This window comes from Electrona antarctica, assembly GCF_951216825.1.
Source record: "Electrona antarctica genome assembly, chromosome: 20".
In the NCBI taxonomy this organism is placed as follows: Eukaryota; Metazoa; Chordata; class Actinopteri; order Myctophiformes; family Myctophidae; genus Electrona; species Electrona antarctica.
Window position 1 is genome coordinate 5869600 of NC_136801.1, and position 24983 is coordinate 5894582.

The window sequence follows — 24983 nt, forward strand, 5'->3', positions numbered from 1 at the left end:
GGTGTTGCGGCAAGACATATTTCTCTGTGCTTTAAATCCTTCTCTCTTCCTCCCTCCCTCCCTCCTTCCTCCAGGCATCGCCACCACTGATGACCTCGACCAGGTACGTGGGTGTGAATTCACACATGGTGCTGTTATGTTTAATGTATGGTTCTGTCATTTCATATACCAGCTCAGTGGCCTTGTGGTTAGAGTGTCCTGTAAGTCCCTGCGACATACTAGCGTCATGTCCAGGGGGTGTACTTGTACATCAAGCTGCCTCACGCTACAGAAACAGGAGATAGGCTCCTGCCCTATGGGCCTCATGGCTCGGCAAGGCTACTTTCTGTCATTTCATGTCATCTCTCATCGGCATCACATAATACTCCCAACAGTAATCCCTTGGACACCTCTCGTCAGCTGTACGTTGGTTATTAATACTACTAGACCGGTGCCCTGCCCGGTCTGGTCGATATGGATGTGCTTCATTTGTTTGCATGAAATAAATAGGACGATAGAAATAGGACATGAAAAGGCTGAAGCAGAAGTCTCCCCGTGCGTGATTACGCACAATGTCATGTGGTACAACAGAACAGAATAGAAAATGTAATCGATTTGCTGCGCACCTTTTATAGTTTAAGGTTATATCTACATAAAAGCCGACGACAGTAGGCCTATTCATATTATCGCGGCCAGGATCAATGTGTTTATTCATGTTTTTAGTTTTGCTGACAGTAGCCTATATATTCTATCTATCGTCTATTATCAACATTATCATATCATATCATATTTAGATCACCGCTCAACCTCGTTTATTAAAACGACCACAGGCTACAACACACATTATAAATCGGGTTGATATAATAGAACGTTTTGCATTGTCTCGTCTCGAGTGGTCTGGGAAGAGACCCGAGACAATTGGTCCGAGACCAAAACAGATGAAGGGCGAGACCAAGACTAGACCAAGACAAATGAAAGGCGAGAATAGCGAGACCGAGACAAGACCAAGACAAATGGAGGGCGAGTGTCACGGGGCAGCCCGTGCCCTATACACAGACAATGATTGGGGACATTGCATAAACTTTACTACACCTGCTTCCAATTAATTATCAATCAGCCGGCTTGGAAGTGGCGGGTCAAGTGTTAGATTGTATGTTATATTTATTGATACTGTAACTGAAATGCATTGCTGAAGTATACTACTAATGGTTTTAAATGTATTTATTGATTTGAAGTTGAAGTGATTGTGAGTCACCTCTCCCCTCTGCAGTAGCATCACTGTTGATTGGGAAGGTGCCAAGTGCTGCAGAGGAGGAGGGGTGTTTGGTTCGAGAGCAATCTTATTTAAAACAAAACTTTAGTTTGTGTATGAATGGACGTCCGGAATTTCATGTTTAAGTTAATGGTAAAACCTTCAGTAATGGTGTGTTAACTCATTGGCCTTTTGTTTGCTTATGGCGAGTTAATTAAATTGCTGTGATGTGGTTTGGTATGTCTCACTCCTATAAAAGGGAGCCTGCAGGAGATGTGGGTGGGTGAGACCTTGGTTGACACACAGGTAGCAGCCTAAGTGAGAGCTGCCAGGGCCCTTTGGAAAGTAAGGTTATGGCCTGTTACAGCTTCTTGTTGTTTTAGGTGTTGTTCAGTAGTGTTGTCTTCAAGTATGATTATGGGTGTACAACTGTTAGTTTGGCCAAATCTTGTTTTTCGTCATCGTCTTTGCCGAGGCTGCACTGTACTGTAATCTGCACTGGACTGGAGCCTTGGCCGTTCGGCCAACTTCACAGCGAGACCTAGTAAAGGTTGGAACGTTAACCATTGTTACCAGTCAATTTGAAACCAGGTATGGAAGCCATGTTCCATCACATGGGTCGGTTAAAACATGGGTAATCGGGGGTCTAGGTCAGGATTGACATTGGACCCCAGAATCTGCCATACGTAGGGCCGGTTCTATTCCTAGCCCCAATTATCTCACGCAAACACAATAGTGGACTTGGGCTACAGACTGATCGGTCTGGTACATTTTTGTACATTTTGACAGGAACTCAGCTGGTGCGCCGCCTCCTTTCTCTTCTGGTGGGGATGGGGACTGAATACTAAACACTCTCCCATCTTGCATTGAGAATTGAATTTGGTAACATGATGGATTTAGTTAAAGAGATGCATCCTGTGCATTTCATAGGGGTGCCTCTGGCTTTGCCATGTTCACTGGGTAGGAATGACATGGTCAGGGGAGTGGCAGCGGTGGCCGAACGGATTGCAGAGCGGTCTTGATACCGGAAGGTCGCCAGTTCGAATCAGCGGTCCGACACGTTAAAATTACCACTGCTGAAGTGCCCTTGAACAAGGCATTGAACCACTACGATGAAATGTGTTCTATGAGCAGGGCCTGGCTGGAAACAAGTTATTGAGCTTAGCCCAGATACCCTGGGTAAATATAGTAATCATTTAATTTCATTTCATTTGACACTGGGTAGGAATGACAGGGAAGTGACACTGGGTAGGAATGACAGGGAAGTGACACTGGGTAGGAATGACATGTTCAGGGGAGTGACACTGGGTAGGAATGACATGTTCAGGGGAGTGACACTGGGTAGGAATGACATGTTCAGAGGAGTGACACTGGGTAGGAATGACATGTTCAGGGGAGTGACACTGGGTAGGAATGACATGTTAAGGGGAGTGACACTGGGTAGGAATGGCATGTTCAGGGGAGTGACACTGGGTAGGAATGACATGTTCAGAGGAGTGACACTGGGTAGGAATGACATGTTCAGAGGAGTGACACTGGGTAGGAATGACAGGGGAGTGACACTGGGTAGGAATGACATGTTCAGAGGAGTGACACTGGGTAGGAATGACATGTTCAGGGGAGTGACACTGGGTAGGAATGACATGTTCAGGGGAGTGACACTGGGTAGGAATGACAGTTCAGGGGAGTGACACTGGGTAGGAATGACAGGGGAGTGACACTGGGTAGGAATGACATGTTCAGGGGAGTGACACTGGGTAGGAATGACAGTTCAGGGGAGTGACACTGGGTAGGAATGACAGGGGAGTGACACTGGGTAGGAATGACATGTTCAGGGGAGTGACACTGGGTAGGAATGACATGTTCAGGGGAGTGACACTGGGTAGGAATGACAGTTCAGGGGAGTGACACTGGGTAGGAATGACATGTTCAGGGGAGTGACACTGGGTAGGAATGACATGTTCAGAGGAGTGACACTGGGTAGGAATGACAGGAGAGTGACACTGGGTAGGAATGACAGTTCAGGCGAGTGACACTGGGTAGGAATGACAGTTCAGGGGAGTGACACTGGGTAGGAATGACATGTTCAGAGGAGTGACACTGGGTAGGAATGACAGGGGAGTGACACTGGGTAGGAATGACATGTTCAGAGGAGTGACACTGGGTAGGAATGACATGTTCAGAGGAGTGACACTGGGTAGGAATGACATGTTCAGAGGAGTGACACTGGGTAGGAATGACAGGGGAGTGACACTGGGTAGGAATGACATGTTCAGAGGAGTGACACTGGGTAGGAATGACATGTTCAGAGGAGTGACACTGGGTAGGAATGACAGGGGAGTGACACTGGGTAGGAATGACATGTTCAGAGGAGTGACACTGGGTAGGAATGACATGTTCAGAGGAGTGACACTGGGTAGGAATGACAGTTCAGAGGAGTGACACTGGGTAGGAATGACAACCTTGTCACTGCACCAGTGACTAGTGATGAAAAGGAGCTTCTCTATGGTTTCTTACCTCACAACAAGTATCAGGCGTCTTTCCAAGGATTAGAACTAGTATGTTATGCATGTCTATCCAGGTTAGGTATTATGTCCTGCGGTTCAAAATCTAAATAAATCAAATGGTTGTAGCTCAAAAAGTTATACCTGGTCAAGGTATTATTATTACAAAGTAAACTGTTACAGGTATTTAGGAATATCAGAGACTGACAATAAACATTAATGTGATATGAATCTATTATTGTTGACATCACTGAGTAGCCTTGCCGAGCCATGAGGCCCATAGGGCAGAAGCCTATCTCCTGTTTCTGTAGCGTGAGGCAGCTTGATGTACAAGTACACCCCCTGGACATGACGCTAGTATGTCGCAGGGACTTACCCCCAATCCAACCCTTGATGCTGAGTGTCAAGCAGGGAGGCACTGGGTCCCATTTTTAGAGTCTTTGGTATGACCCGGCCGGGGATCGAACCCCGACCTCCCAGTATCAGGGCGGACACTCTAACCACAAGCCACTGAGCTGGCTGACATCACTGAGGCATCGTATAATCTGATGCCTGATGGAAGGCAGGGGGCTCCGGAGGCCGGCCTTGTAGATAAGGCCAACCCTGGTGGTGCTGCTGGGCAGTGTCGGGGAGGTGGAGGGTGACCTGAACCCTGGTGGTGCTGCTGGGCAGTGTCGGGGAGGTGGAGGGTGACCTGAACCCTGGTGGTGCTGCTGGGCAGTGTCGGGGAGGTGGAGGGTGACCTGAGGCCGGCCTTGTAGATAAGGCCAACCCTGGCGGTGCTGCTGGGCAGTGTCGGGGAGGTGGAGGGTGACCTGAGGAAGGAGGAGGCGTCATGACTAGTAATGAAAAGGAGCTTCTCTATCGTCAACTCAATTTCCCCATCAACTCAGTCTCTCATTTGAACTGTCGTTTTTAACATTAAATCGCTATAGCGCCACCCTTGGGTCAATGGTTGTGAGTTTAATTTCGTTGTAGTTTTTCATGGCCCTCTACGATACTGCAGAGTTCTGTGAAAACCGATGTAGATATTAACCCATTTTTGACCTGAGATCAGATTCTAAAAATGTCTTCTACATCCTGACAGTTTTCTGAAAAAGCTATGTTTCTATGTCAGTCGTTCTCCGATTTTTCAAAAATAGCAGACCTACAAGCTCGTAGCGCGCCACTCGGTGGCACGCTACGAGCTTGTAATGAGCTTGTAATGCTAACACCAAAATCTTTGTAATGTTAAATCTCGATGCGCACGAACGGCGTCCATTTCTTAACAAATTGCTCATTTTGTAGCCTCACCAAATAAGTAATTTCTTCCATGTCTCTAATTTCTTTTACTTTATTTAGCCATTGTTCGTGAGTTGGAGGGTGTTTTCCAAGCCAATTTATTGTGATAGTCTTTTTGACCGCTGTTTATAAATAACATTATTCCAGAATTGCTGTAATTTAGGACACGTCCAAAAGATATGCGTATGATTACCGATCTGTTCACCACATTCCCGCCAGCACTCAGTTGTAGGAGTAGTGCCTGCTCTACCAGTCAATAATGGAGTCTTAAAAAATCTGCTTACAATTTTCCATTGATATTCTCTCCAAGAATTAGAGTTTGTTACTTTATGCACTTCAGTGCAGGCGTCTAGCCATTCTTCTTGTGAAATCTCTTGTTGTATTTCTGCCTCCCACTTGGCTTTTATATAAAGAGAATTATTGGGAACCATTTCTAGCAGAGTTTGATATAAGATAGAAATTACTTTGGTGAATGAACCATGCTTTTGTATGTCCATAAAAAGAGATTCCAAACTCGAAGGGGTTCGAATTTTGTCCCAGTCATCGTGTCTTTTTAAATAGTGTCTTAGTTGGAGGTATCTATAAAAATCAGTTCTGGGCAGATTAAACTCGTTTCTGAGTTGTTCAAATGACTTTAACTGATTGGAGGAAAATAACTGGTGGACAAACCTCAGGCGTAGCAAACTCCACCCCTGGAACCCATCGCCAAAATGGGTTTTAAGAGTGGCTGAAGAAGAGAACTAAAATACAAATACAAAATTGTTTTTTTTACCTATCCTCTTCCCAAGAGCAGAGGCAATTATTGTCATTGTGAAGATGAGACAGACTGTAGTCTTTGTTGAAACTCCATTCACACAGTTGTGAATGAGTTGCTGTTTTATTTTATGTTCAGGGCATTGGATTTGAAAGTGATGCTTATTGAATTGCATAGAGATAAGATTTCATTGCGGTCCACTCACTCCAAACCAACCACCCACTTTCTCATCTCTGTCTTGATGTCACTCTGTCACCGTTTCCGTTTGTCAGCCTGTCTCACTTATCTTCCTATCGTGCCTCTTCTCTGTCTTTGCTCGGCTCTCTTCTTGCTATCTGTCTTCTCCCCCCCCTCCCCACCCCTCCCTCCCTCCCTCTCCCCTGCACTCCTTCCTGTAGAATTTGGGGGGCTACAACTCAGTGCTGCGCCCGCATGTGGTGGGAGAATGGGTCGGCCGCGAGGAGGATGACCCAGACCCCTTGGCTGCAGAGATGCTGCAGCCACCTGTCCCTCGAGCCAAGACTCAAGTGTGGGGGAGTGGAGGCAGCAGCCCTGCTGGGAGGTAAGTGGTGCAGAGCTATTAAATAGCTATCACACACACATGCCGGCGTTCGCATGCTCGGGTTTAGATGTGTGTGTTAAGTAAAATCAAAGCAGAAGAGCAGCACATGTTCCCTGCATTATGTTCAACACATTGTTCAACACATCTGTCAGAACAGGTCAGCTCCATATACCGTATGGACACTGGGCAGAGGCGTTTTTGGGGCGCTTCTGGACAACCGTGGCTCCGACAAACTCGACACCGGGCACTGCACCCCCTGTGGTGGGGTGGAACCAAGGGGCCAATGAGGCGCTCCAACGTTGAAGCACTGGGCCCTAGTGGTAAGAGGAAGGACTGCAGGCGGACCCGTGGATTCATGACGAGGAAACCCCGTGCAGCTGGGCTTTAACACTTTAACACTTCCACTGACATGAATAGCGGAGGGGGCGGAGCTTCATGAATAGCGGAGGGGGCGGAGCTTCGCGCCAGATCAGTCTCTATCCTTCTTTATACTCTATGGGTGGAACGTGTTTGTCGAATTTGAAGTCGGTGGGGCGAACGGTTCTGGAGTTACGTGGATTACAGACGTACAGAGACTTATTGGTGTATTTATAGTTAGGAGATAGATGCTGATAGGATGTAGATTGAGGAGGTAGAGGGGCAAATACCTCCCCTCGATGACGTGTGCTATAGGCAGTGTTGTTTTTGGCAGCAAAATTTGATTTTAGTTTTAGTCATAGTCTTTTGAATAGTTTTCATATAGTTTTAGTCACATTTTAGTCACCTGGAATGCCTTAGTGTTAGTCTAGTTTTAGTCGACTAAATGTCATGCGATTTTAGTCGACTAAATCGACAGTTGATTTAGTCGACTAAAATGTATTTTGGTGGGCCTTGATGCCGTCGTAATGACTGATTTTACACTTGCTGAAAATAGCCAATCTACAAGTTCACAATGCGTCGCGCTGCGACGCATTGTGAACTTGTAGATCGGCTATTTTCAGCATGCAACCAAGTGTAAAATGACTTATACTCGATCTCTAGTCCATTAGTTGCTTCCTAACATTTTAGTCTAGTTTTTATTTGTTGACGAAATTGTCAGTATATTTAGTCTTAGTTTTAGTCATCATAGCTTAGTTTTCATGTAGTTTCCATGTAGTTTTCGTCAGTGAAAAAGGGTAGTCGACGAACATTTTTCTTCTTAGTTTTAGTCGACGAAAACAACACTGGCTATAGGCTGAGGCACTGTCCTTGGGGCTGTACTCTGCCACTGTCTCGCCTCGTTGAGGTGCTTATACCTGCCAGGCGGACACCTAGCGAGACTCCACAATGTACATTAATACAGTAGGCCTTACAGCTTATTAACCTCACAATACCTTGGGCATTGGGCAACCTCTCTTGGTTGCTTTGAAATTAAGACAACTGTAACTGGAGCTCCACCTGCTTAAGAGGAATGCCCATCTGAATGGTTTCAATCCTATTTCACATCTGCTCCCACACTGTTTTGACAGAATTTCAAGACCACTTAATAAAGCTAACCGTAGTCCAGTCAGTGTGCTCAATGCTAAAAGATTACAGAAGAAAGGGGTTCTGCCTCCCGATCTTATGTCATTGCTCACTATCTCTCAGGAACTCTTTTGAAACTTCTGGTCACAAAACTACAGGTGTCCAAAAGGCCCAAACCTACTCCAAGCTCCCCATGAACTTCATGTGAACTTCCTTGCGTGTATGTGTGTGTGCGTTTGTTCAATAAGTGCGTGTAATAACCGTGTGAGTGTGCGCATGTGCGTGTGTGTGTGCATGCGTGCGTCCATGGAATTTCTGCTGCTGATGTGGCTAATTCCAGGAGGATGGGATATAAAGCATAAATGAGCCACACAGGGCTACACAGAGGCTTAATCTTGTTAGGTTAGTCTATGGGTGGATTATGAGGAGAAATTACATACAGTAGTGAGGACCCTTAGTTGGGAGATAGGAAATGTGTGGCATTTGGAGCTCTGTGTTTGTGTGCGTGCGTGCGTGCGTGCGTGCGTGCGTGCGTGTGACATGCGTGCATGCGATTGGTTGGATGGTGCAGCTAGTGTCCCAAAATGAAACCTCTCATCTCACAGTTGTTCCTCTGATTAAACAGAGGAGTACTTGGCTCATTTGATAAATAATTTATATCATCTTAATTGCATTTCCTGGCTAATGAATCCCACTGCAGGCTCTGAGTGTGATACAGTATCCATACTCTGTCTAAGCCTCATCAAACTCCACCAACAGAAAATACTTGCATACTTATATACAATAGGCCTACACCACATAATGTAAGTCTTAAAAATGTAATACATTAAAAAGCTGTCTTTTTTTTAAAGTAGCTCGAAGTAGTTAGTCACACAAATATGAGAATAAATATGATTAAAATAAATGAATCACTCAACAAAATCTTTCAATAATATATATATATTTTTGTCTTATTGATTAATGAAGTAAAGAAAGATGTTATGCAGAGGTTAAATCAAACTCTCCTTTCCGTTCCTCTTCCTCTTCTCAGTAATTGAAAATAAACTAGCAAAACCACTTAAAATCTAAAAATAACGATGTAGATGTAAGATGGAATACTTCAAGGATCAAATGTTGGGAACCACTTGACCAGTATTAATTTCGTCGACTGAAATTATGACAAAAAAAATTGTTGATTTTCAAAAAACAAAATTAACCCATTTTGGGCGGGAACCCCTTTTGGTGTTAGCATTATGTTATGCTTTAGCTATTGAAAAATAGCAGATCTACAAGCTCATAGCGCGCCACCGAGTGGCGCGCTACGAGTTTGTAGGTCTGCTATTTTTGAAAAATTGAAGAATGACTGACATAGAAACATAGCTTTTTCAGAAAACTGTCAGGATGTAAAAGACATTTTTAGAATCTGATCTCAGGTCAAAATGGGTTCAAAACTAATAAGCAATGGTGACGGATGGACGGAGGACAGACAGAGAAGACAACATGCACTGCAGCACAGCTGCATATGGGTTTATACTGTAGTTTTCATATCATTCTTTTACATCATAGTTTATCAACTATACGTCTGACATTGGTGCAGACGATGAGCAGCACAGAGACGAACATATTCTCAAAGAAAATGTTCCTTTTGCAGTTATGACATGCAGTCACACGTACACACATCATGCATACTGTAATACACAGTACAATGTTACACACACTTGGACAACCTTTGCTACAAAATATTTTTATATCACTGTCACTTTAGCACAAGAACTGTAAAAGACTCTTTGTCATAGTCCTGGACTACGTGCTAAGGAAGACCATCAGTGGACGAGAGCAGGGCTCATGGGTTAACTCAACTGAGCAAGATCTTAAAGTGAGGAAGGCACTTGCATGGAGGGCCCTGAACGGCATGGCCAGCGTATGGAACTCCAATCTCCCTCTTCAAATCAAACTCGGCTTCCTCTACACAACGGTAGAGTCTGTTCTCCTATACGGCAGTGTGGTAAAGACAGACTGACTTTCCCACTTATGTCTTTGTACCCCCAGTATTTTATGTTTCATTACAATCACCTTATGTATTACAAATGATGGACAAACTCAGTTGAAATATATATTTATTGATTTAAAGAAAAAGCTCATTGCTCAACCAAACTTACTCCCTGTTTTTGGGTTGATCATCCAAACAGTCACAGCTGATTCCGGGGATCCTTTTATAGGCTGGTGGAGGAACCTAATTGGGACTTACCACTTATGGGGGTGTGTGTGTAACTTTATATTATGAATTATGAATGAAGAGAACAACTCTTCATGCTAAAAACATGATTACACGCACATGATTATAGTTACCTTGTGGATTGTGATGTCTGTAAGGTTTGGGAAATGTTTTCTGTGTTTATTTTGGCTAGAGAGGTTGGTGAAACTATAGTCTTAAACCAGAGCTCAAGACTGTTGGTTTGACCCAACAATTGAAAGGCCCAGATTGTGGGTGGGGAAGGGATTCCAGTTTCAGGTAGTAGAGGGAATAGAAGGGCACAATGCTGGATAGCTCTGCCCTTATAGAGAACAGTCAGTAGCACAGACTAGCTAGACTGTCGTGTTGTTTTAAACACACCCTCAGTGGAAGGTTCAGCTTTAAACTTAGGCTTGATTAGAGGTCTGTAAGTTTTTTGTTTCCTTTTTCGTGAACTACCTTAATTGTGAAACTCTTTTCGGAAGAAACATTATTTTTGAACAGCTTGCAAAAGAAGAATAAAACTACATTTTCTAAATCTCTGGAGTGTCATTTCTGTTCACCTAGCCCTCATCAAACGGACTCATTTACAGGCAGTGAATGCTGGACCCTGAAGCGAACCCTGCAGAGTCTCAGTCTCTTGGTGGGTGTTGCACCAGAATGTTGCGTGCAGTACTTAACAGTAATTAACATCAGCAAGAGTACACATGAATGAATCTGTGTGATGGAATGCCATGGATAAGCCAGAAAATAGCAGACAGGAGAATGAGACTATAGCAGGACACTGCCAAAGACACCAAGAGCTTCCAGCTAGCAAGTTAGGCAACCAACACACGGGCACCAGTCACGAGGACGTCCCACATTAATACTGTATGTGGATGTACTCAAGAAAGACACAAAGCACCAACAAGCTCTTTGAAAGTGTCATTATAAAAAGAATTATCACAGTTTCTCTTTTGATCTTAATCAAAGCATAATTATAATTGACTCCCTTAACCCATTCTGACCTGAGATCAGATTCTATAAATGTCTTCTACATCCTGACAGTTTTCTGAAAAAGCTATGTTTCTATGTCAGTGGTTCTTCGGTTTTTCAAAAATAGCAGACCTACAAGCTCGTAGCGCGCCACTCGGTGGCGCGCTATGAGCTTGTAGATCTGCTATTTTTCAATAGCTAAAGCATAACATAATGCTAACACCAAAAGGGGTTCCCGCCCAAAATGGGTTAACAAGCACTAGGCACTGCTTTTCTATTTAGTTAATATAAATATAAATATAAAAACTGAAAACTTTTTCACAAGTATTTCAATTTATTTACAACCCTGGGGAGATATGTGCCAGGTTCAGCAAGAATGGAGATTACAATATGCTGGAGATTTAAAAATGAACAAAGCCCTAGCCGTGATCTGGCATTTTGTCCTACCCATATTGATGAATCACGTCAGCATAGAAACACCGGGTTGGAGAGGAATGAAGCATTACAGTATTTTGTTCTACGTATGACCCGCCGATCCATTATCTGTAACCAGCACTCTTTCATATATGATTACCATCATATTAATCCATTTTGGGCGGGAACCCCTTTTGGTGTTAGCATTATGTTATGCTTTAGCTATTGAAAAATAGCAGATCTACAAGCTCATAGCGCGCCACCGAGTGGCGCGCTATGAGCTTGTAGGTCTGCTATTTTTGAAAAATGTAAGAACGACTGACATAAACATAGCTTTTTCAGAAAACTGTCAAAATGGGTTAAAACTCGGTCAAAATGGGTTAAAACTCCCCCCCCCCCCCCCCCCCTTCTAATCCACGTCCCTCAACGACCAAGATATGGAAATTAATTTTCCTAGTGTTGGGGTGAGGTAGAAGTCAGCTGCCATGACTTTTTGTATTTTATTTTGTATGTATGTGTGAGACACGGCCATCGTTTAGTAGTAATTCTCTTCTTCGTCCTCCTTATGCTCCAGGCAGTGACCAGAGGGCCCAGAGAGATATATACTGTCTGTAACACAATTCCACCTGAGAAATGAGCATGTGACAAAGCATACATTGAAAGCAGCTCATTTCTCTCTCTCTTTCCAAGTATTGATTTTCATTACGGTTTAAGACATTGAGACCAGAGAGGGTGTGCTACTGTAGGAGAGACATACAGCTGAACTCAGTATGGAAAATTCCCCATATATCATAAATACGACCTTTGGCTATTTTTACAGGCTTGTAACCCCTTTTTGTGTTTTAAGCATCATGTTATGCTTTAGCTGTTGACAAATAGCAGATCTACAAGCTCATAGCGTGGCACCGAGTGCCGCGCTATGAACTTGTAGGTCTGTTATTTTTGAAAAATCGTGAAAATGTGGTCACAAATCTTTGAATATATATTCTTTCAGAGTGAACGTTTTTAACTCAAATCTTTGCTTCTGGAGGGGTCCCTGGAACAACATATTTTCAGATGGGGGTCGGTGGCCAATTACAGATAATTCTGGGGGTCCTTGACATGAAATATTGAGCACCACTGATATAGAAACATAGGTATTTCAGACATTTTTTTAATTTCGATGTCAGGCCTAAATGGGTTAAAATATGCCCCCCCCGTATTCTGGAATGAAACTGCTCTTTACTGGCTTGCAGTTTGGTGATTTTCTTTGCAGTTTTGGAACACTTTAGATCACTGTGTCTTCAACCTCTCCTTACTTACAGTATATCCTGTGGAAAACATGCCATTACTGTATGTACTGTAACTACTATAGAGGGTATGCGCGTGACATCATCATCAAACCAGGAAGTTATGCAGGAATGCCTACTAAGTGGCTAAAAACTACTTTCTGGCCTTGACAGCCCATTCATCCAAACAGAAAAGTCATATTTAATTGCCTTAAACGACATTAAACAATGTTAAACTCACTTTACCTGTCACTTTGCCACTCGATTTGCCATTCACTTTATGCATGCGCATACCCTCTATACTGTCACTGTGGAAATATTAGCATATGGCTGCAAACACATGTATACAAACACGGTGAATGCATTTACCATACTCTGCTTTCTGTCTGTTTTATACTATACTGCCTTGAGCAGTGCAAGTCTTGTTTTAAAATCTAAATATCAACTGCTGTGTGTGCAACCATAGCCTCTGGCTCGGATATACATCAATGATCTAAAGATCCCAAAAACGCCTCTTTTCCTGTTTTGTGCATGTTTTGCTGCTTTACATACATACAGTACCGTACCAGCTTGTTTTTGATCATTCGTCCCCTGCTGACAAACAACTCCAGGGGTTGTATTTAAACCCTACCCCTCCATGTCCTGCTTATCAAACCTCTCTATCTATTCTAAGCGTTATTCTGTCCTACATGCAGAAGCTTCCTTTTACCTACACATACTTTTAATAAAGTATGTGTAGGTAAAAGCGGCTGTGGCTCAGGAGGTAGAGCAGGTCGTCCAATGATCCGTGGGTCGGCGGTTCGAATCCCGGCTCCTCCTGGCTACATGTCGAAGTGTCCTTGGGCAAGACACTGAACCCCACATTGCCTCCAATGAGTCGGTCGGTGTGAGCTCGCCACCATTGGTGTGTGAATGTGGGAAGTAAGTGAGGACGCTGGCGTCGACTGTTCGCCGCTTCACCTCCCAATGTATGAATGAATGAACCATTGTAAAGCGCTTTGAGCACTTGGAAAAGCGCTATAAAAATGCAATTCATTATTATTATTATTATTAATAATTGTAGTGCAGATGGTGGGAGGCTAACCGTTCATGTACAGTAGCTCTGTGGCTTGGTGCTCAGCCTCGACAGCAATTAACCTTTTTATTATCTCTTTACAACCGATCATTTCCAGGAAGGGTGCACAGGTACTACACCTGCGTGGGTCCTCAGATGATTGCACTGTTTTGTCATTTTGTCTAACAACCGAGGAATGGCTACCAAATGGATGTTATTATGTTGCTAGGCATGATCGCAGGAGGAGGACACTTTGTACATAGCCTGCTAAGAAACATCCTGAGAGATGCGGACAAGAGGGGAACATTATAGTCTCACAGGGAAGGAGCTGCTATTGTGAAAAGAGTGCTGGCCAACTGCCTGCTGGCTCCAAACACACCACTGTGGATTAGAAGAGTCTCACAAGCCAGTCATTGTCAACATATTCCAGATGCGAATGCTTTATGGTATCACAACTGGGAAATGTTTAATAAGAACATACATTAACATTTAGGCCGCATAATTGAGCACAGAGGGATATTCTGAATTGGCCACATCTGACACATTCAATGTTAGCATGTACATTTCTGGATAAGAAGCCATGATACGTGATGGATCTGGCTTTGTATGAGGTTGGAAAAACCCTTGACTGTACAATTCCTGGTTTTTCTATTTTAATGTTTTTATTGAAAGTGACATTTAAACTTCGTTCAACCTTACCTCCATGTGAATATCTCTGCATGTGTCTTGATATATTGATCCTTAAAACATTTAGGCCTGACCTCGAAATTTAAAAAAAATCTTCTAAATCCTCCAGTTTTCTGAAATAAATATTTTCACGATTTTTCAAAAATAGCAGACCTACAAGCTCGTAGCGCGCCACTCGGTGGCGCGCTATGAGCTTGTAGAGAAAGGCAGGAATTCTGACAATACTTGTCTCTCAAAGGCAGACTGCGCTGAGCTTGAAGTAATATCTGCCTGTGATCTTATCAGCAGGAAACATTTAGTTATTTTCAGAACTAGATTTATGTTTTTATTTCTTTAATGATGCACCACTGTGGCTGATATCTTAGCGTGCTTTTGTTCCAGCAAGTGACAGACTTTCTATTCGCTTGGAATCGCCTCAAATGATGTCATTGGCAGCTAAATGTCAGAGACGTGAATAAATACACCAAAGGGCCAACTAGATGTCCAAAAGGAGATAAGAAAGTCTAAAAATTATACTGAACTGGAATGACAGTGGCCTTGTGGTTAGAGTGTCCGCCCTGAAACTGGGAGGTCGGGGTTCGATCCCCGGCCGGGTCATACCAAAGACTGTAAAAATGGGACCCAATGCCTCCCTGCTTGACACTCAGCATCAAAGGGTTGGATTGGGGGGTCAAATCTACTAATCAAATGATTCCCGAGCGCGGCACGGCTGCAGCTCACCGCTCCTTGGCTACGTCTCACCGCTCCAAGAGATAGGTCAAATGCGGAGAACAAATTTCACTGCGGTAACGCGTGTGACAAATCGTATGACTTTGACTTTTTGACTTTGACTTTGAAGGCTTAAAAAGAAGAAGCAATCCGAGCACTCAAAAGAGTGGAGGTGAGGATGTAGAGTTAAAACGAACTTTAATGTATACATTTATACGTCATGAAAGTTTGTTTTTAATTCTACATCCTTTTTGACTTTTTGAGTGTTCGGCACGTAGCGTGGATCAAATGATTGACTGGGCAAATTAGCATCGTGGGGGGGTAGGTGTGAAGTGTGAACGGTTTGGGGGACCATTTAAAACAAAGGCGGCTTGCATGCTGTGGTTTGCTATACTAAACGGAAATTTGCATGCACACAGGCTGCCAAATCTTTTGTTGTTTTTTGTTGTTTTTTCGCCCCCCTCTCTTCGAAGTTAGACCGGGCCAGCTCTAAACTGACCCGCGTGGCCCAATGGACCCTACGCCGGTGGTGTTCGGGTCTATCCATAGAGGACTGATATACCCTATGTATGGATGAAACAAGCCCAAATTGATTAAATCAATTAATTACCAGCTGCATTATTATTATCATCTGTGGGTCTGCTGCTGACGTTATGCCACTTTTTAGCTGCGCTCCGCTGTTATGCTCAAATTAGTGACCCTAAAGAATTCTGAGGCAACATGGCTGGAGACGAGGCAGCCAATCAGAACTGCTCGACTGGCCATGCCGTGCAGACAATGGGATGTTATGGGTTGTTGCCAGTGGTGGCAACTGTCGTGACAGAAATAAGTTAAGCAGCCTCCAAAAACCAAACCAGGCAAGCAACTGTGAATGAATCCACGTTAGGCTGGAAATATGCAGACTTGGCAACACTCAGCAGAAAGACTAGCGTTGTCCGTCTACCGGTCTCAAGTTTCCCAGGTAAACACTAACCTGCCGCTTCTATGAAGCAGCTGGTAAAAAAGGTGAAGTGTTCAGCTATTAAGCCCCGCTTTACTTCCTGTGTCCCTCAGCCTGAAGATGGAGACCAAGAGCAAAGGCCTTAAGGAACAGCAGCAACACCACAAGAAGCTCCTGGCGGCCATGTTGTCCCAGGACTCCTTCGACTCGCTCCACAGCCCCGCCCTCTCTGTCACAGAGGAAGAGATCGAGGACGAGGACGATGCTATGGAACTACTGGGTAATGTCAGCAAACATTCATAATTATGCATTATGTACGCGATACAATATATACACTGTACTGTATGTGTGTTCCATGGTCTCTCTCTTTCTCTCTCTTTCACGCACGCACGCACGCACGCACGCACACACACACACACACACACACACACACACACACACACACACACACACACACACACACACACACACACACACACGTCACACACACACACACACACACTGAAACTACGAGCACGGTCCGTGGTTTTGATCATCCATCCGAGGTTCGGATGTGATTTGTGATTTTGTATCGCATCGCTCCCGACATGTTAACGTTTCTGGCGAAAGGTAAACAGCGTAAGCTACTGCTAACATTAGCCAATCCTTACAATGGCGTCTCCAAGCCGGGAGAGCGGAAATGAAAATGCCCCAATAGAGGGTATGCGCATGCTTAAAGTGAATGGCACATCAAGTGGCAAATCGAGTGGCAAAGCAACATGCAAATGTGAGTTTAACATTGTTTAACGCATTCAGATAGGACGTTTCTGTTTGGATGTATGGGCTGTCAAGGCCAGAAAGTAGTTTTTGCCACTCAGTAGGTGTTCCTGCATAACTTCCGGGTTTGATGATGATGTCACACGCATACCCTCTATATGGGGAATATGCCCTAGCAACCTACACTCTGCTGCCACCTAGTGGCAGAGAAAGAGTTTAATTTGGGGGGTCCTTGACATGAAAATGTTTGAGAACCACTGGTTTAACTATAAGCAACTATACACTGTTGACCACAATGGAAACAAGCCCATTTTTGTAGTGTTCTACTATTACTTTTAGCATTATTGTATATGGAAATTGTACCGCTGTACTATTTTGCAAACTGTTAATAAAGTATTCAATCAATCAATCAAACCACCAGCTACTTTACAGAAAAACAAGGCCAAACTCGCTTATATAATAAGTAGACCTGGCAACACTGGCGCTGACTCAGAACAGAGTTTTTTGATTGATTGAAATATTTATTAACAGTTTGCAGAATTACAGTACATTTCAAGCACAAACTCAATACAAAGGCTGTTAACTGTGTGGATGACCCAATTAAGCATTATACTTGTTTACAAGAGGGTCCACCATGTTCAATTCATCAAAACATTTAGAGACGTACAAATAGACACTTCTATATAGACAAAGAACAGTACAGGAATTCATCATAATGGAGGTAAAAAGGGAAAAGAGACGTATACAGTGAGGGGAAAAAAGGGGGGGTGGTGGGGGGGATTCAGTTTTACGGGGGCCAGTTTCGAATTGCAGCCATCCGTAGGTGCCCTTTGAGCGCGGTTTTGAAGGAGTCAAGGGATTTGCATGTCTTAATGATGTTGGTAGGGCGTTCCACATTTTGGTGGCATAGGAGCGAAAATAATTGAGTCCCTTGTTTGTGTTCCCTTGAGTGGTAGCAGGGGCTGGTGGTCTCGGAGCAGAGGTGAGAGAGGTGGGTTGATTGTTGTTTTGTTTTGTTTTGTTTTGTTTTGATTTGAAGTGGGGATTATTCTGTGGCGTGTCCGTGGGTGCTTGTCATCTTGTCTGTGAGGACACAAGGGTGTCTTGACTCAAGCCAAATTGAATTTGTTCTCTGAAATGTGCTTTGATGTGTGTACACAGTGTACACACACACACACACACACACACACACACACACACACACACACACACACGTCACACACACATCACACACACACACGACATACACACTCACACGTCACACACACACACACACGTCACACACACACACGTCACACACACACACTGAAACTACGAGCGCGGTCCGTGGTTTTGATAATTCATCCGAGGTTCGGATGTGATTTGTGATTTTGTATCGCATCGCTACACACACACGCACACGCACACACACACACACAAACGCACTCTCCCTGTGACTCTCTGTGACTCTGTTCCTTTCTGTCTACCTCCTTCTGACTCTACCGTATATTAAAGGGATATTTAACTTTCAAATAAATATATAAAAAGAATATGAAATATAAATGAAAAAAAGTAATGGAAAAATCACGCTCCGTCACACATTAGTATGTCCTAATGCGTGAGAGGGCTGTGATTTTTGCATATACACATATATATACACGCATAATACGCACACATACTGTATATATGCACGCACACAAAACAGTGATGCAATTTATCTTATATTGCAGCATACCATATAGCCTGCAGCCTCCATCTGAATCACAGAGCATTGCAGATGAGTGAATGTGGTTTGTTTGTCCTGAGCAATCTGGCGCCCCAAGCAGGATTTTTCGCGGCGCCCTCCCCCCCCCCCCCCCTCAAAAAATAAAAAAATAAAAAAAGTTTCTTTTTTTTTTACTCTGTCCCAAAAATTGAGGAGACACTGTGGAGGCACTGGGGGGACAGTGGGGACACTGTGGAGGCACTGGGGGTCCATTGGGGAGGCACTGTGGGGACACTGGGGAGGCTCTGTGGAGGCACTGGCGGGACACTGGCACTGGGGAGACACTGGGGAGGCACTGGGGGGGCACTGGGGAGGCACTGGGGGGGCAATGGGGGGACACGGTGCAGACAGAGTTGGGACAGAGTAAAAAAAAAAAAAAAAAATGTAAAAAAAAAAAAAAAAAAAAAATGTTTTTTTTTTTTTTTTTGGCGCCCCTCCCCCATGGCGCTCGAAGCCGTTGCTTCGTCGGCCTGTAGGAAGAACCGGGCCTGCTTCCACGCGCTACGTCCGGCCGGGGAAACTCTCCCCTGTCAGGTGAAAAAAAGCAGCTTGGACTCAGTCAGTCCTCTTGTAGCTTGTAGGTCTGCTATTTTTGAAAAATCGTGAAAATGTGTCGCAAATTTGGAATATATATTTTTTTCAGAACGTTTTTAACTCAAATCTTGCTTCTGGGGGGTCCCTGCAACAACATATTTTCAGATGGGGGTCGGCGGCCAATTACATATAATTTTTGCGGTCCTTGACGTGAAATATTGAGCACCACTGACCTAGAAACATGAGGTTTTTCAGAAAACTGGAGGATTTAGAAGACAATTTTTAATTTCTACGTCAGGCCAAAATGGGTTAACAGCAGTGCCATATAATGGTGAGATACATCTGTGTAACTGGGTGTTTATACTCTCAAATGGCCCTCCTATATCATACCTCTGATTCCTGGGCACAACATTCCTCCAGTGCTTTTCATGCTGTGGTTCAGTGCAGTAATTCAGAGGAAGTAATGAAGTGAGGTTGTGTGTGATTCTCTGTCAAGGCCTGGTCCCAGTTCACTGGTCCCAGTTCACTCCACTGTGGCCGATGGAGGCCAAAAGCACTTCCACTCTGCCGGAGTGATTGCCACAGCACTGCTCCCTGAAGCACACAGAGATACTGTGTAGATGATCATCCACATATGACGTAAATTCTTCATTCATTGTTCAATGGGAATTTAGGAGTTTGTGTAAGATGAAAATCTACACTAGCTGAATATATAGGAGGGGCTAGTGCCCCTAAAAATAAATAAATAAATAAAATAAAAAGGGGGGGGGGGGGGGGGGGGGGTAGCATATAAAAGGAAGAACTTTATGTTGAATTCAGTGGATTACATTGTATGTTGTATAGTTTCCTCTTCTGTTCCTCTTCAGAAGAGTACAAGTCTGAAACCGTTTACAGAAACACTAAGCAGTGTGCATTTCTCATCTAAAAATCAGACTCATTAGAGACAGTTCATTGCCTATTTTGAATTACAGCACATCAGGAGACTGAGTGTGTGATTACCGCTTTGATTAAATTCAATATTCTATGCATGAGAATATGAGGACCCCTAGTGGTTAGTTACGGTCTGACAGGCAACTGAGGTGTTCTCTGCAGTTAGCCTCGGAAACGTTTTTATTTCCATGGAGAGAAAAAAAAGTCTGGGACCTAGTCTACTTCAATTCGGCATAGAGTAGCGCAAACGTCGATCACTCACCTTTGACGCAAACACGTACACACACACACACACACCTCTCTCTCTCTCTCTCTCTCTCTCTGTCGCTCTAATTAATTAGTATCATGTTGCGCAGCTGCGTCTAGCTGCCTATGCCATAGAAATCATAGGTGGACCCCAGGCTACTCTGCAGTTGGTGGAGAGGTGTTGAATGTGGATAGTGGATACCGTCCTGACACAGAGGAGTCATAAACAGTCCGAGTCGGCAACAAGAAAGAAATTATTGTCGACTTCAGGAAGAGGACCAGGCCACAACATCACCTAAAGACCACCGGTGGCTCTGCTGTGGAGAGGGTAACAACAAGTACACAATTCCTGGGAGTACTGCTGACAGACAACCTGGCCCGAGCGTCACAAAGAAGGCCCAACAGTGTCTCTACCCACTCCGTCACTGGAGAGAGTTGACTTTCCCCATTCCAGCCCCTATAACCATGTTTTCAGAGTCCTATCGAGAGCCTTCTCACCTACTGTTTCACCTCCTGGTACGGTAACCGCACGCACAGCTAAGGAGAGACAACAAGAGGACCGTAAGAACAGCCGGAAAGATCATTGGTACCTCGCTGCCATCCCTGACAGATATTAATGATGCATTAGGAGAGTGACTCATCATCAAGGGCACTACTGACCCCTCTCCCAGCCTGTTCTCCTTCTGCCGTCTGGGACACGGGAGCATACTGTATTCCAAATGCCAATGTCTATATAATATATGAATGTATGACTGATTTGTAAACCCTGACTAAATCTCAATAAAGTTGCACCAGTTTTAGGACGGAAATGATGTGAGACAGTTTCTTTCCCCAGACAGACAGTCAGACTTTTGAACTCGAATCTCTACTAGGTAGTATTATGAATTTAGGAGGTAACAGAGGTACCGGTATGCATTACTATGCATTAGATGAGAAATCTGAATATATGAATTTCATATCAGTTGTTATACTGATTTGTTATACTGTTTGCACTTTTTTTTTGTTCTTTTCTGAATATTTGCTTTCTTTTAACTAGGAGTTGAAGATGCTTACAGATGGAAACACATGATGAATGTATATGTTAATTGTCAATACCAGTGTATAGTTTACCTGTTAATCTGAGTTCCCAGAAGTTGCCTGTAAATACTTTCTAGTGATAGCCTACTCCATACATGGCCCGAGGGCCACATGCGGCCCCCACCTTCACTTAATGTGGCCCTCAGATTAATTTCGGAATACTGATGTTATTGATTTCATGACCCGCTTTAATTACTTAGTCTTTATTAGTAGCTTGTCGAGTAGTATTACAAACAATGTTATTGTCTTTTTTTTATGTCCAATATATTTGTATTTAGTTAAAATGACTTTTTAGGATCCCAATTAAAAAATAGCAAAAGATTATTCAGGATTTCAATTCAAATATAGCAAAAATAGCCGATCTACAAGTTCAAAACGGCTATTTTTGCTACGACATGCATGCAATGTGGCCCCTCTGGAGTGAGTATGGAAATATAATGGCCCTCTCCATAGTCAAAGTTGCCCACCCCTGGCCCTACTCCTTCCACTGTCTTATATGATGGACCCAATTTAAACCATTCACATGTCTGAAATACCGTCTTATCTTTGTGATGCAGCAATGTATACCATCTGTTGCACTCACCTACCCCTGTGTGTGTGTGCGTGCGTGCGTGCGTGCGTGCGTGCGTGCGTGTGTGTGTGTGTGTGCTTTGTTGTGTGTGCGGTGCGCACACACAACAAAGCACATTTCGGAGAACAAGTTCAGTTTGGCTTGTGTGTGAGTGTTTACAGACATTGCACAAGATGAAACCACTGTCAACGGAGAGTTGACACATACAGTACACACTCGCACGCACGTATAGCTTATTGTTATAGTGTGAGAAGTACTGTATGTCTCAGCTTTCCTATTATTGTTATAGGTTACCATAGTTTTGATGATCAAAGCAGCCGTTTCCAAATGAACATTTTTCAAAACCACATACATACCACTTTTTCCTCTCCAGTGTCAGCTAATCAGAGCTTTGCTCACCATGCCTGTTAACCCATTCTGACCTGAGATCAGATTCTAAAAATGTCTTCTACATCCTGACAGATTTCTGAAAAAGCTATGTTTCTATGTCAGTCGTTCTTCGATTTTTCAAAAATAGCAGACCTACAAGCTCGTAGCGCGCCACTCGGTGGCGTGCTATGAGCTTGTAGATCTGCTATTTTTCAATAGCTAAAGCATAACATAATGCTTCCCGCCCAAAATGGGTTAATTGGCTATAGCCTTAAGTCTGTTAGTTTTATCGGTTACTGCTCTGCAAACAAATCAGCCCTGTCTAAATGAGAGCTATAACGATGCTGAGAACTGTGCCATGTCGTGGATACAAGCCATCATATTCACGCCTCTGATCCACGAGAGGAGATGATAGGAGTGGTGGGAAAGGAAGACGAGAGCAGAGCACAGGAGAAGATTTGAGAAACGTTGACTGTGTTGTTCAGAGCAGCCGTGACATTGCAGAGTGTCCACTGGAGGGCAGGAGAGGAGCAGTAGCCATACTTTCAGCACAGCAAGCATTGCTTGTGGTGACCGATGACATTATCACTGTACACTGCTAATACAAATGCTGGCTGTGAAATTAGAGACGGACAATAAATGACTGAATCTCCAAATCATTTCTGTGTGCTAATGGGTTTCCAAACCTGGCTGCATTCATGCACGCACCTGAGGAGCAGTGCTGCAAGGCATAATTTTTGAGTGGTGCAACCACTCCCTTACGGACTTAGGTGTGTGGGTGCCTGCCTGGCTGGCTGGCTGGGTATGAGCACGAAAACAGCATGGTTGTTTTTCACCACCTGTGCGCAACCTAACACACACACAAACACACATATTAACTGTATATATGATGATTTCGGGTGTGCCAGTACAGTACAGTGACAGTACAGTACAGTAGAGGGACCGGCACACAGTAACTCTGTCATCTCTCAACCATTTCGGACACAGGGCGGCACGCCGGAACCGGCCCGGCCCCCTGGGCGCGTTCCTGGGGGTCTGGAACTCAGATCAAATAGAGGAAAAACATTCTGGATGCATAAGTGCATAAGATTGATTTGTTTAATTCAGAGTGCTTCCAAAATCAGATGAGCAGCGATGGCACAGGCACAGCGCACTCCCCAGTTGTTTTCATTAGTGACGTATACTGTAAACCTCATTGAAAACAAATATGATTCACGTTCGCCTGTAAACTTGTGGAAAATGACTAGATTCAAGCCTTCGTCAGGCAGTGAAACCACACGTTTATGCCTATGATCCGAAATAAGAAACAACTAAGTCAGCTTGTGGGGAAAACACCCTGTTTTTGGCTTTGCAGTGTTATTTTATGGTGGGTTAACAAGACGAGTTAGTTCCCCACAGTAAAGTTAATGGCCTCGTCCTTCTAGGTGGAAGTATTGAATGCAGTCCACCTTTTGTTAAATGTGACTAAATTTGACTGAGGGACTGCCATTGGATTTTTTTGAATTTTCGTTTTTTTCATGTCATATGAAAGCAGGGAATCATAGCTTCAAATTGACATATTGGTTGTTCAGTTTGACCCGCCAGTTTTGGAGATATGACTTATAGAGTAATGTCTTGCAGAAAACAGCAAGTTGAGAAAACAGGCTTGAAAGGTTCACTTCTGTGGTCTCTAACATTACACCTATAGCTACATGTTTGGGCATTTATTTCATATTTACATGTCGATTTCAGCTCTGACACTTATTTCAGACATGCTCTAGTATGTGAAGAGTCTGCCTGTGCTATTAACTCATTGTGTTTCTCCTCTGGTGAAAAGCTGTAATTTGCGCGATGGCAGTCTCTCAGTCAAATCTGGTCACAAATGTGTTTATACTTTAGAGGGAAAAATAATTCTGGTTAGGTAACTCCCATCTAAAATCAGAGCTCTATGAAATAAACTTCTTAAAAGCAGAGTTCCCTTGAAAGACAAAGTGACCAGAGTTTTCCTGCCTGCTTGTCTTGTTGCTTCACTAGAGTTTGGTTTGTTAAGAGAGGACGACAGCATGACAGCGCTGTCAGTCTTTACTGCCGAGATCAAAATGCAACGGGAGTGCACTGGCTCCTAGATCGCGAACCCACAGCGAGGGGTAACAGAGATACTGAGAGTGTGACACATCCATCAGACCCCCCCCCACCTCACCCTGGGGTGAGTTAACAGGCCTTCTTTGTGCATCGCCCCTCCCCGGTGGAGGGTCCTGAAACAGGAGTGGGGGACGTGAGTGTACCTTTACCCATACTCGAGGTGATTCACAGTGACAGAAGGGGTTTGACGGGCCACGATGAGGCTTTTATAGAACTATGTCTGATCTCTGATACATGTAGGATTAACCCATTCTGGGCGGGAACCCCTCTTGGTGTTTCAAGCATTCTGTTCTACTTTAGCTATTGAAAAATTGCAGATCTACAAGCTCATAGCGCGCCACCGAGTGGCGCGCTACGAGCTTGTAGGTCTGCTATTTTTGAAAAGTCGTGAAAATGTGGCGCAAATCTTTGAATATATATTTCAGAGCTACAATATTGGCTTCTGGGGGGGTCCCTGGAACTACATATTTTGAGATGGGGGGTCCGTGGCCCAATAGAGATAATTCTAGGGGTCCTTGACATGAAAAAGGTTGAGCCTCACTGACATAGAAACATGGGTTTTT

The 24983-nt window shown here is 43.9% G+C and overlaps 1 protein-coding gene across 1 annotated transcript in view; it reads left to right on the forward strand.

Annotated features, from left to right (window-relative positions):
• The window catches only part of cUnh8orf34 (chromosome Un C8orf34 homolog), a 109230-nt gene that overhangs the window by 33490 nt on the left and 50757 nt on the right, over positions 1–24983 (forward strand). Inside the window, exons 5-9 of the mRNA XM_079489295.1 lie at positions 75–103; positions 6169–6332; positions 16186–16352; positions 17785–17819; positions 20393–20460. Coding sequence (XP_079345421.1) covers positions 75–103; positions 6169–6332; positions 16186–16352; positions 17785–17819; positions 20393–20460 — 463 coding nt within the window. The remainder of the gene's footprint in view (positions 1–74; positions 104–6168; positions 6333–16185; positions 16353–17784; positions 17820–20392; positions 20461–24983) is intronic.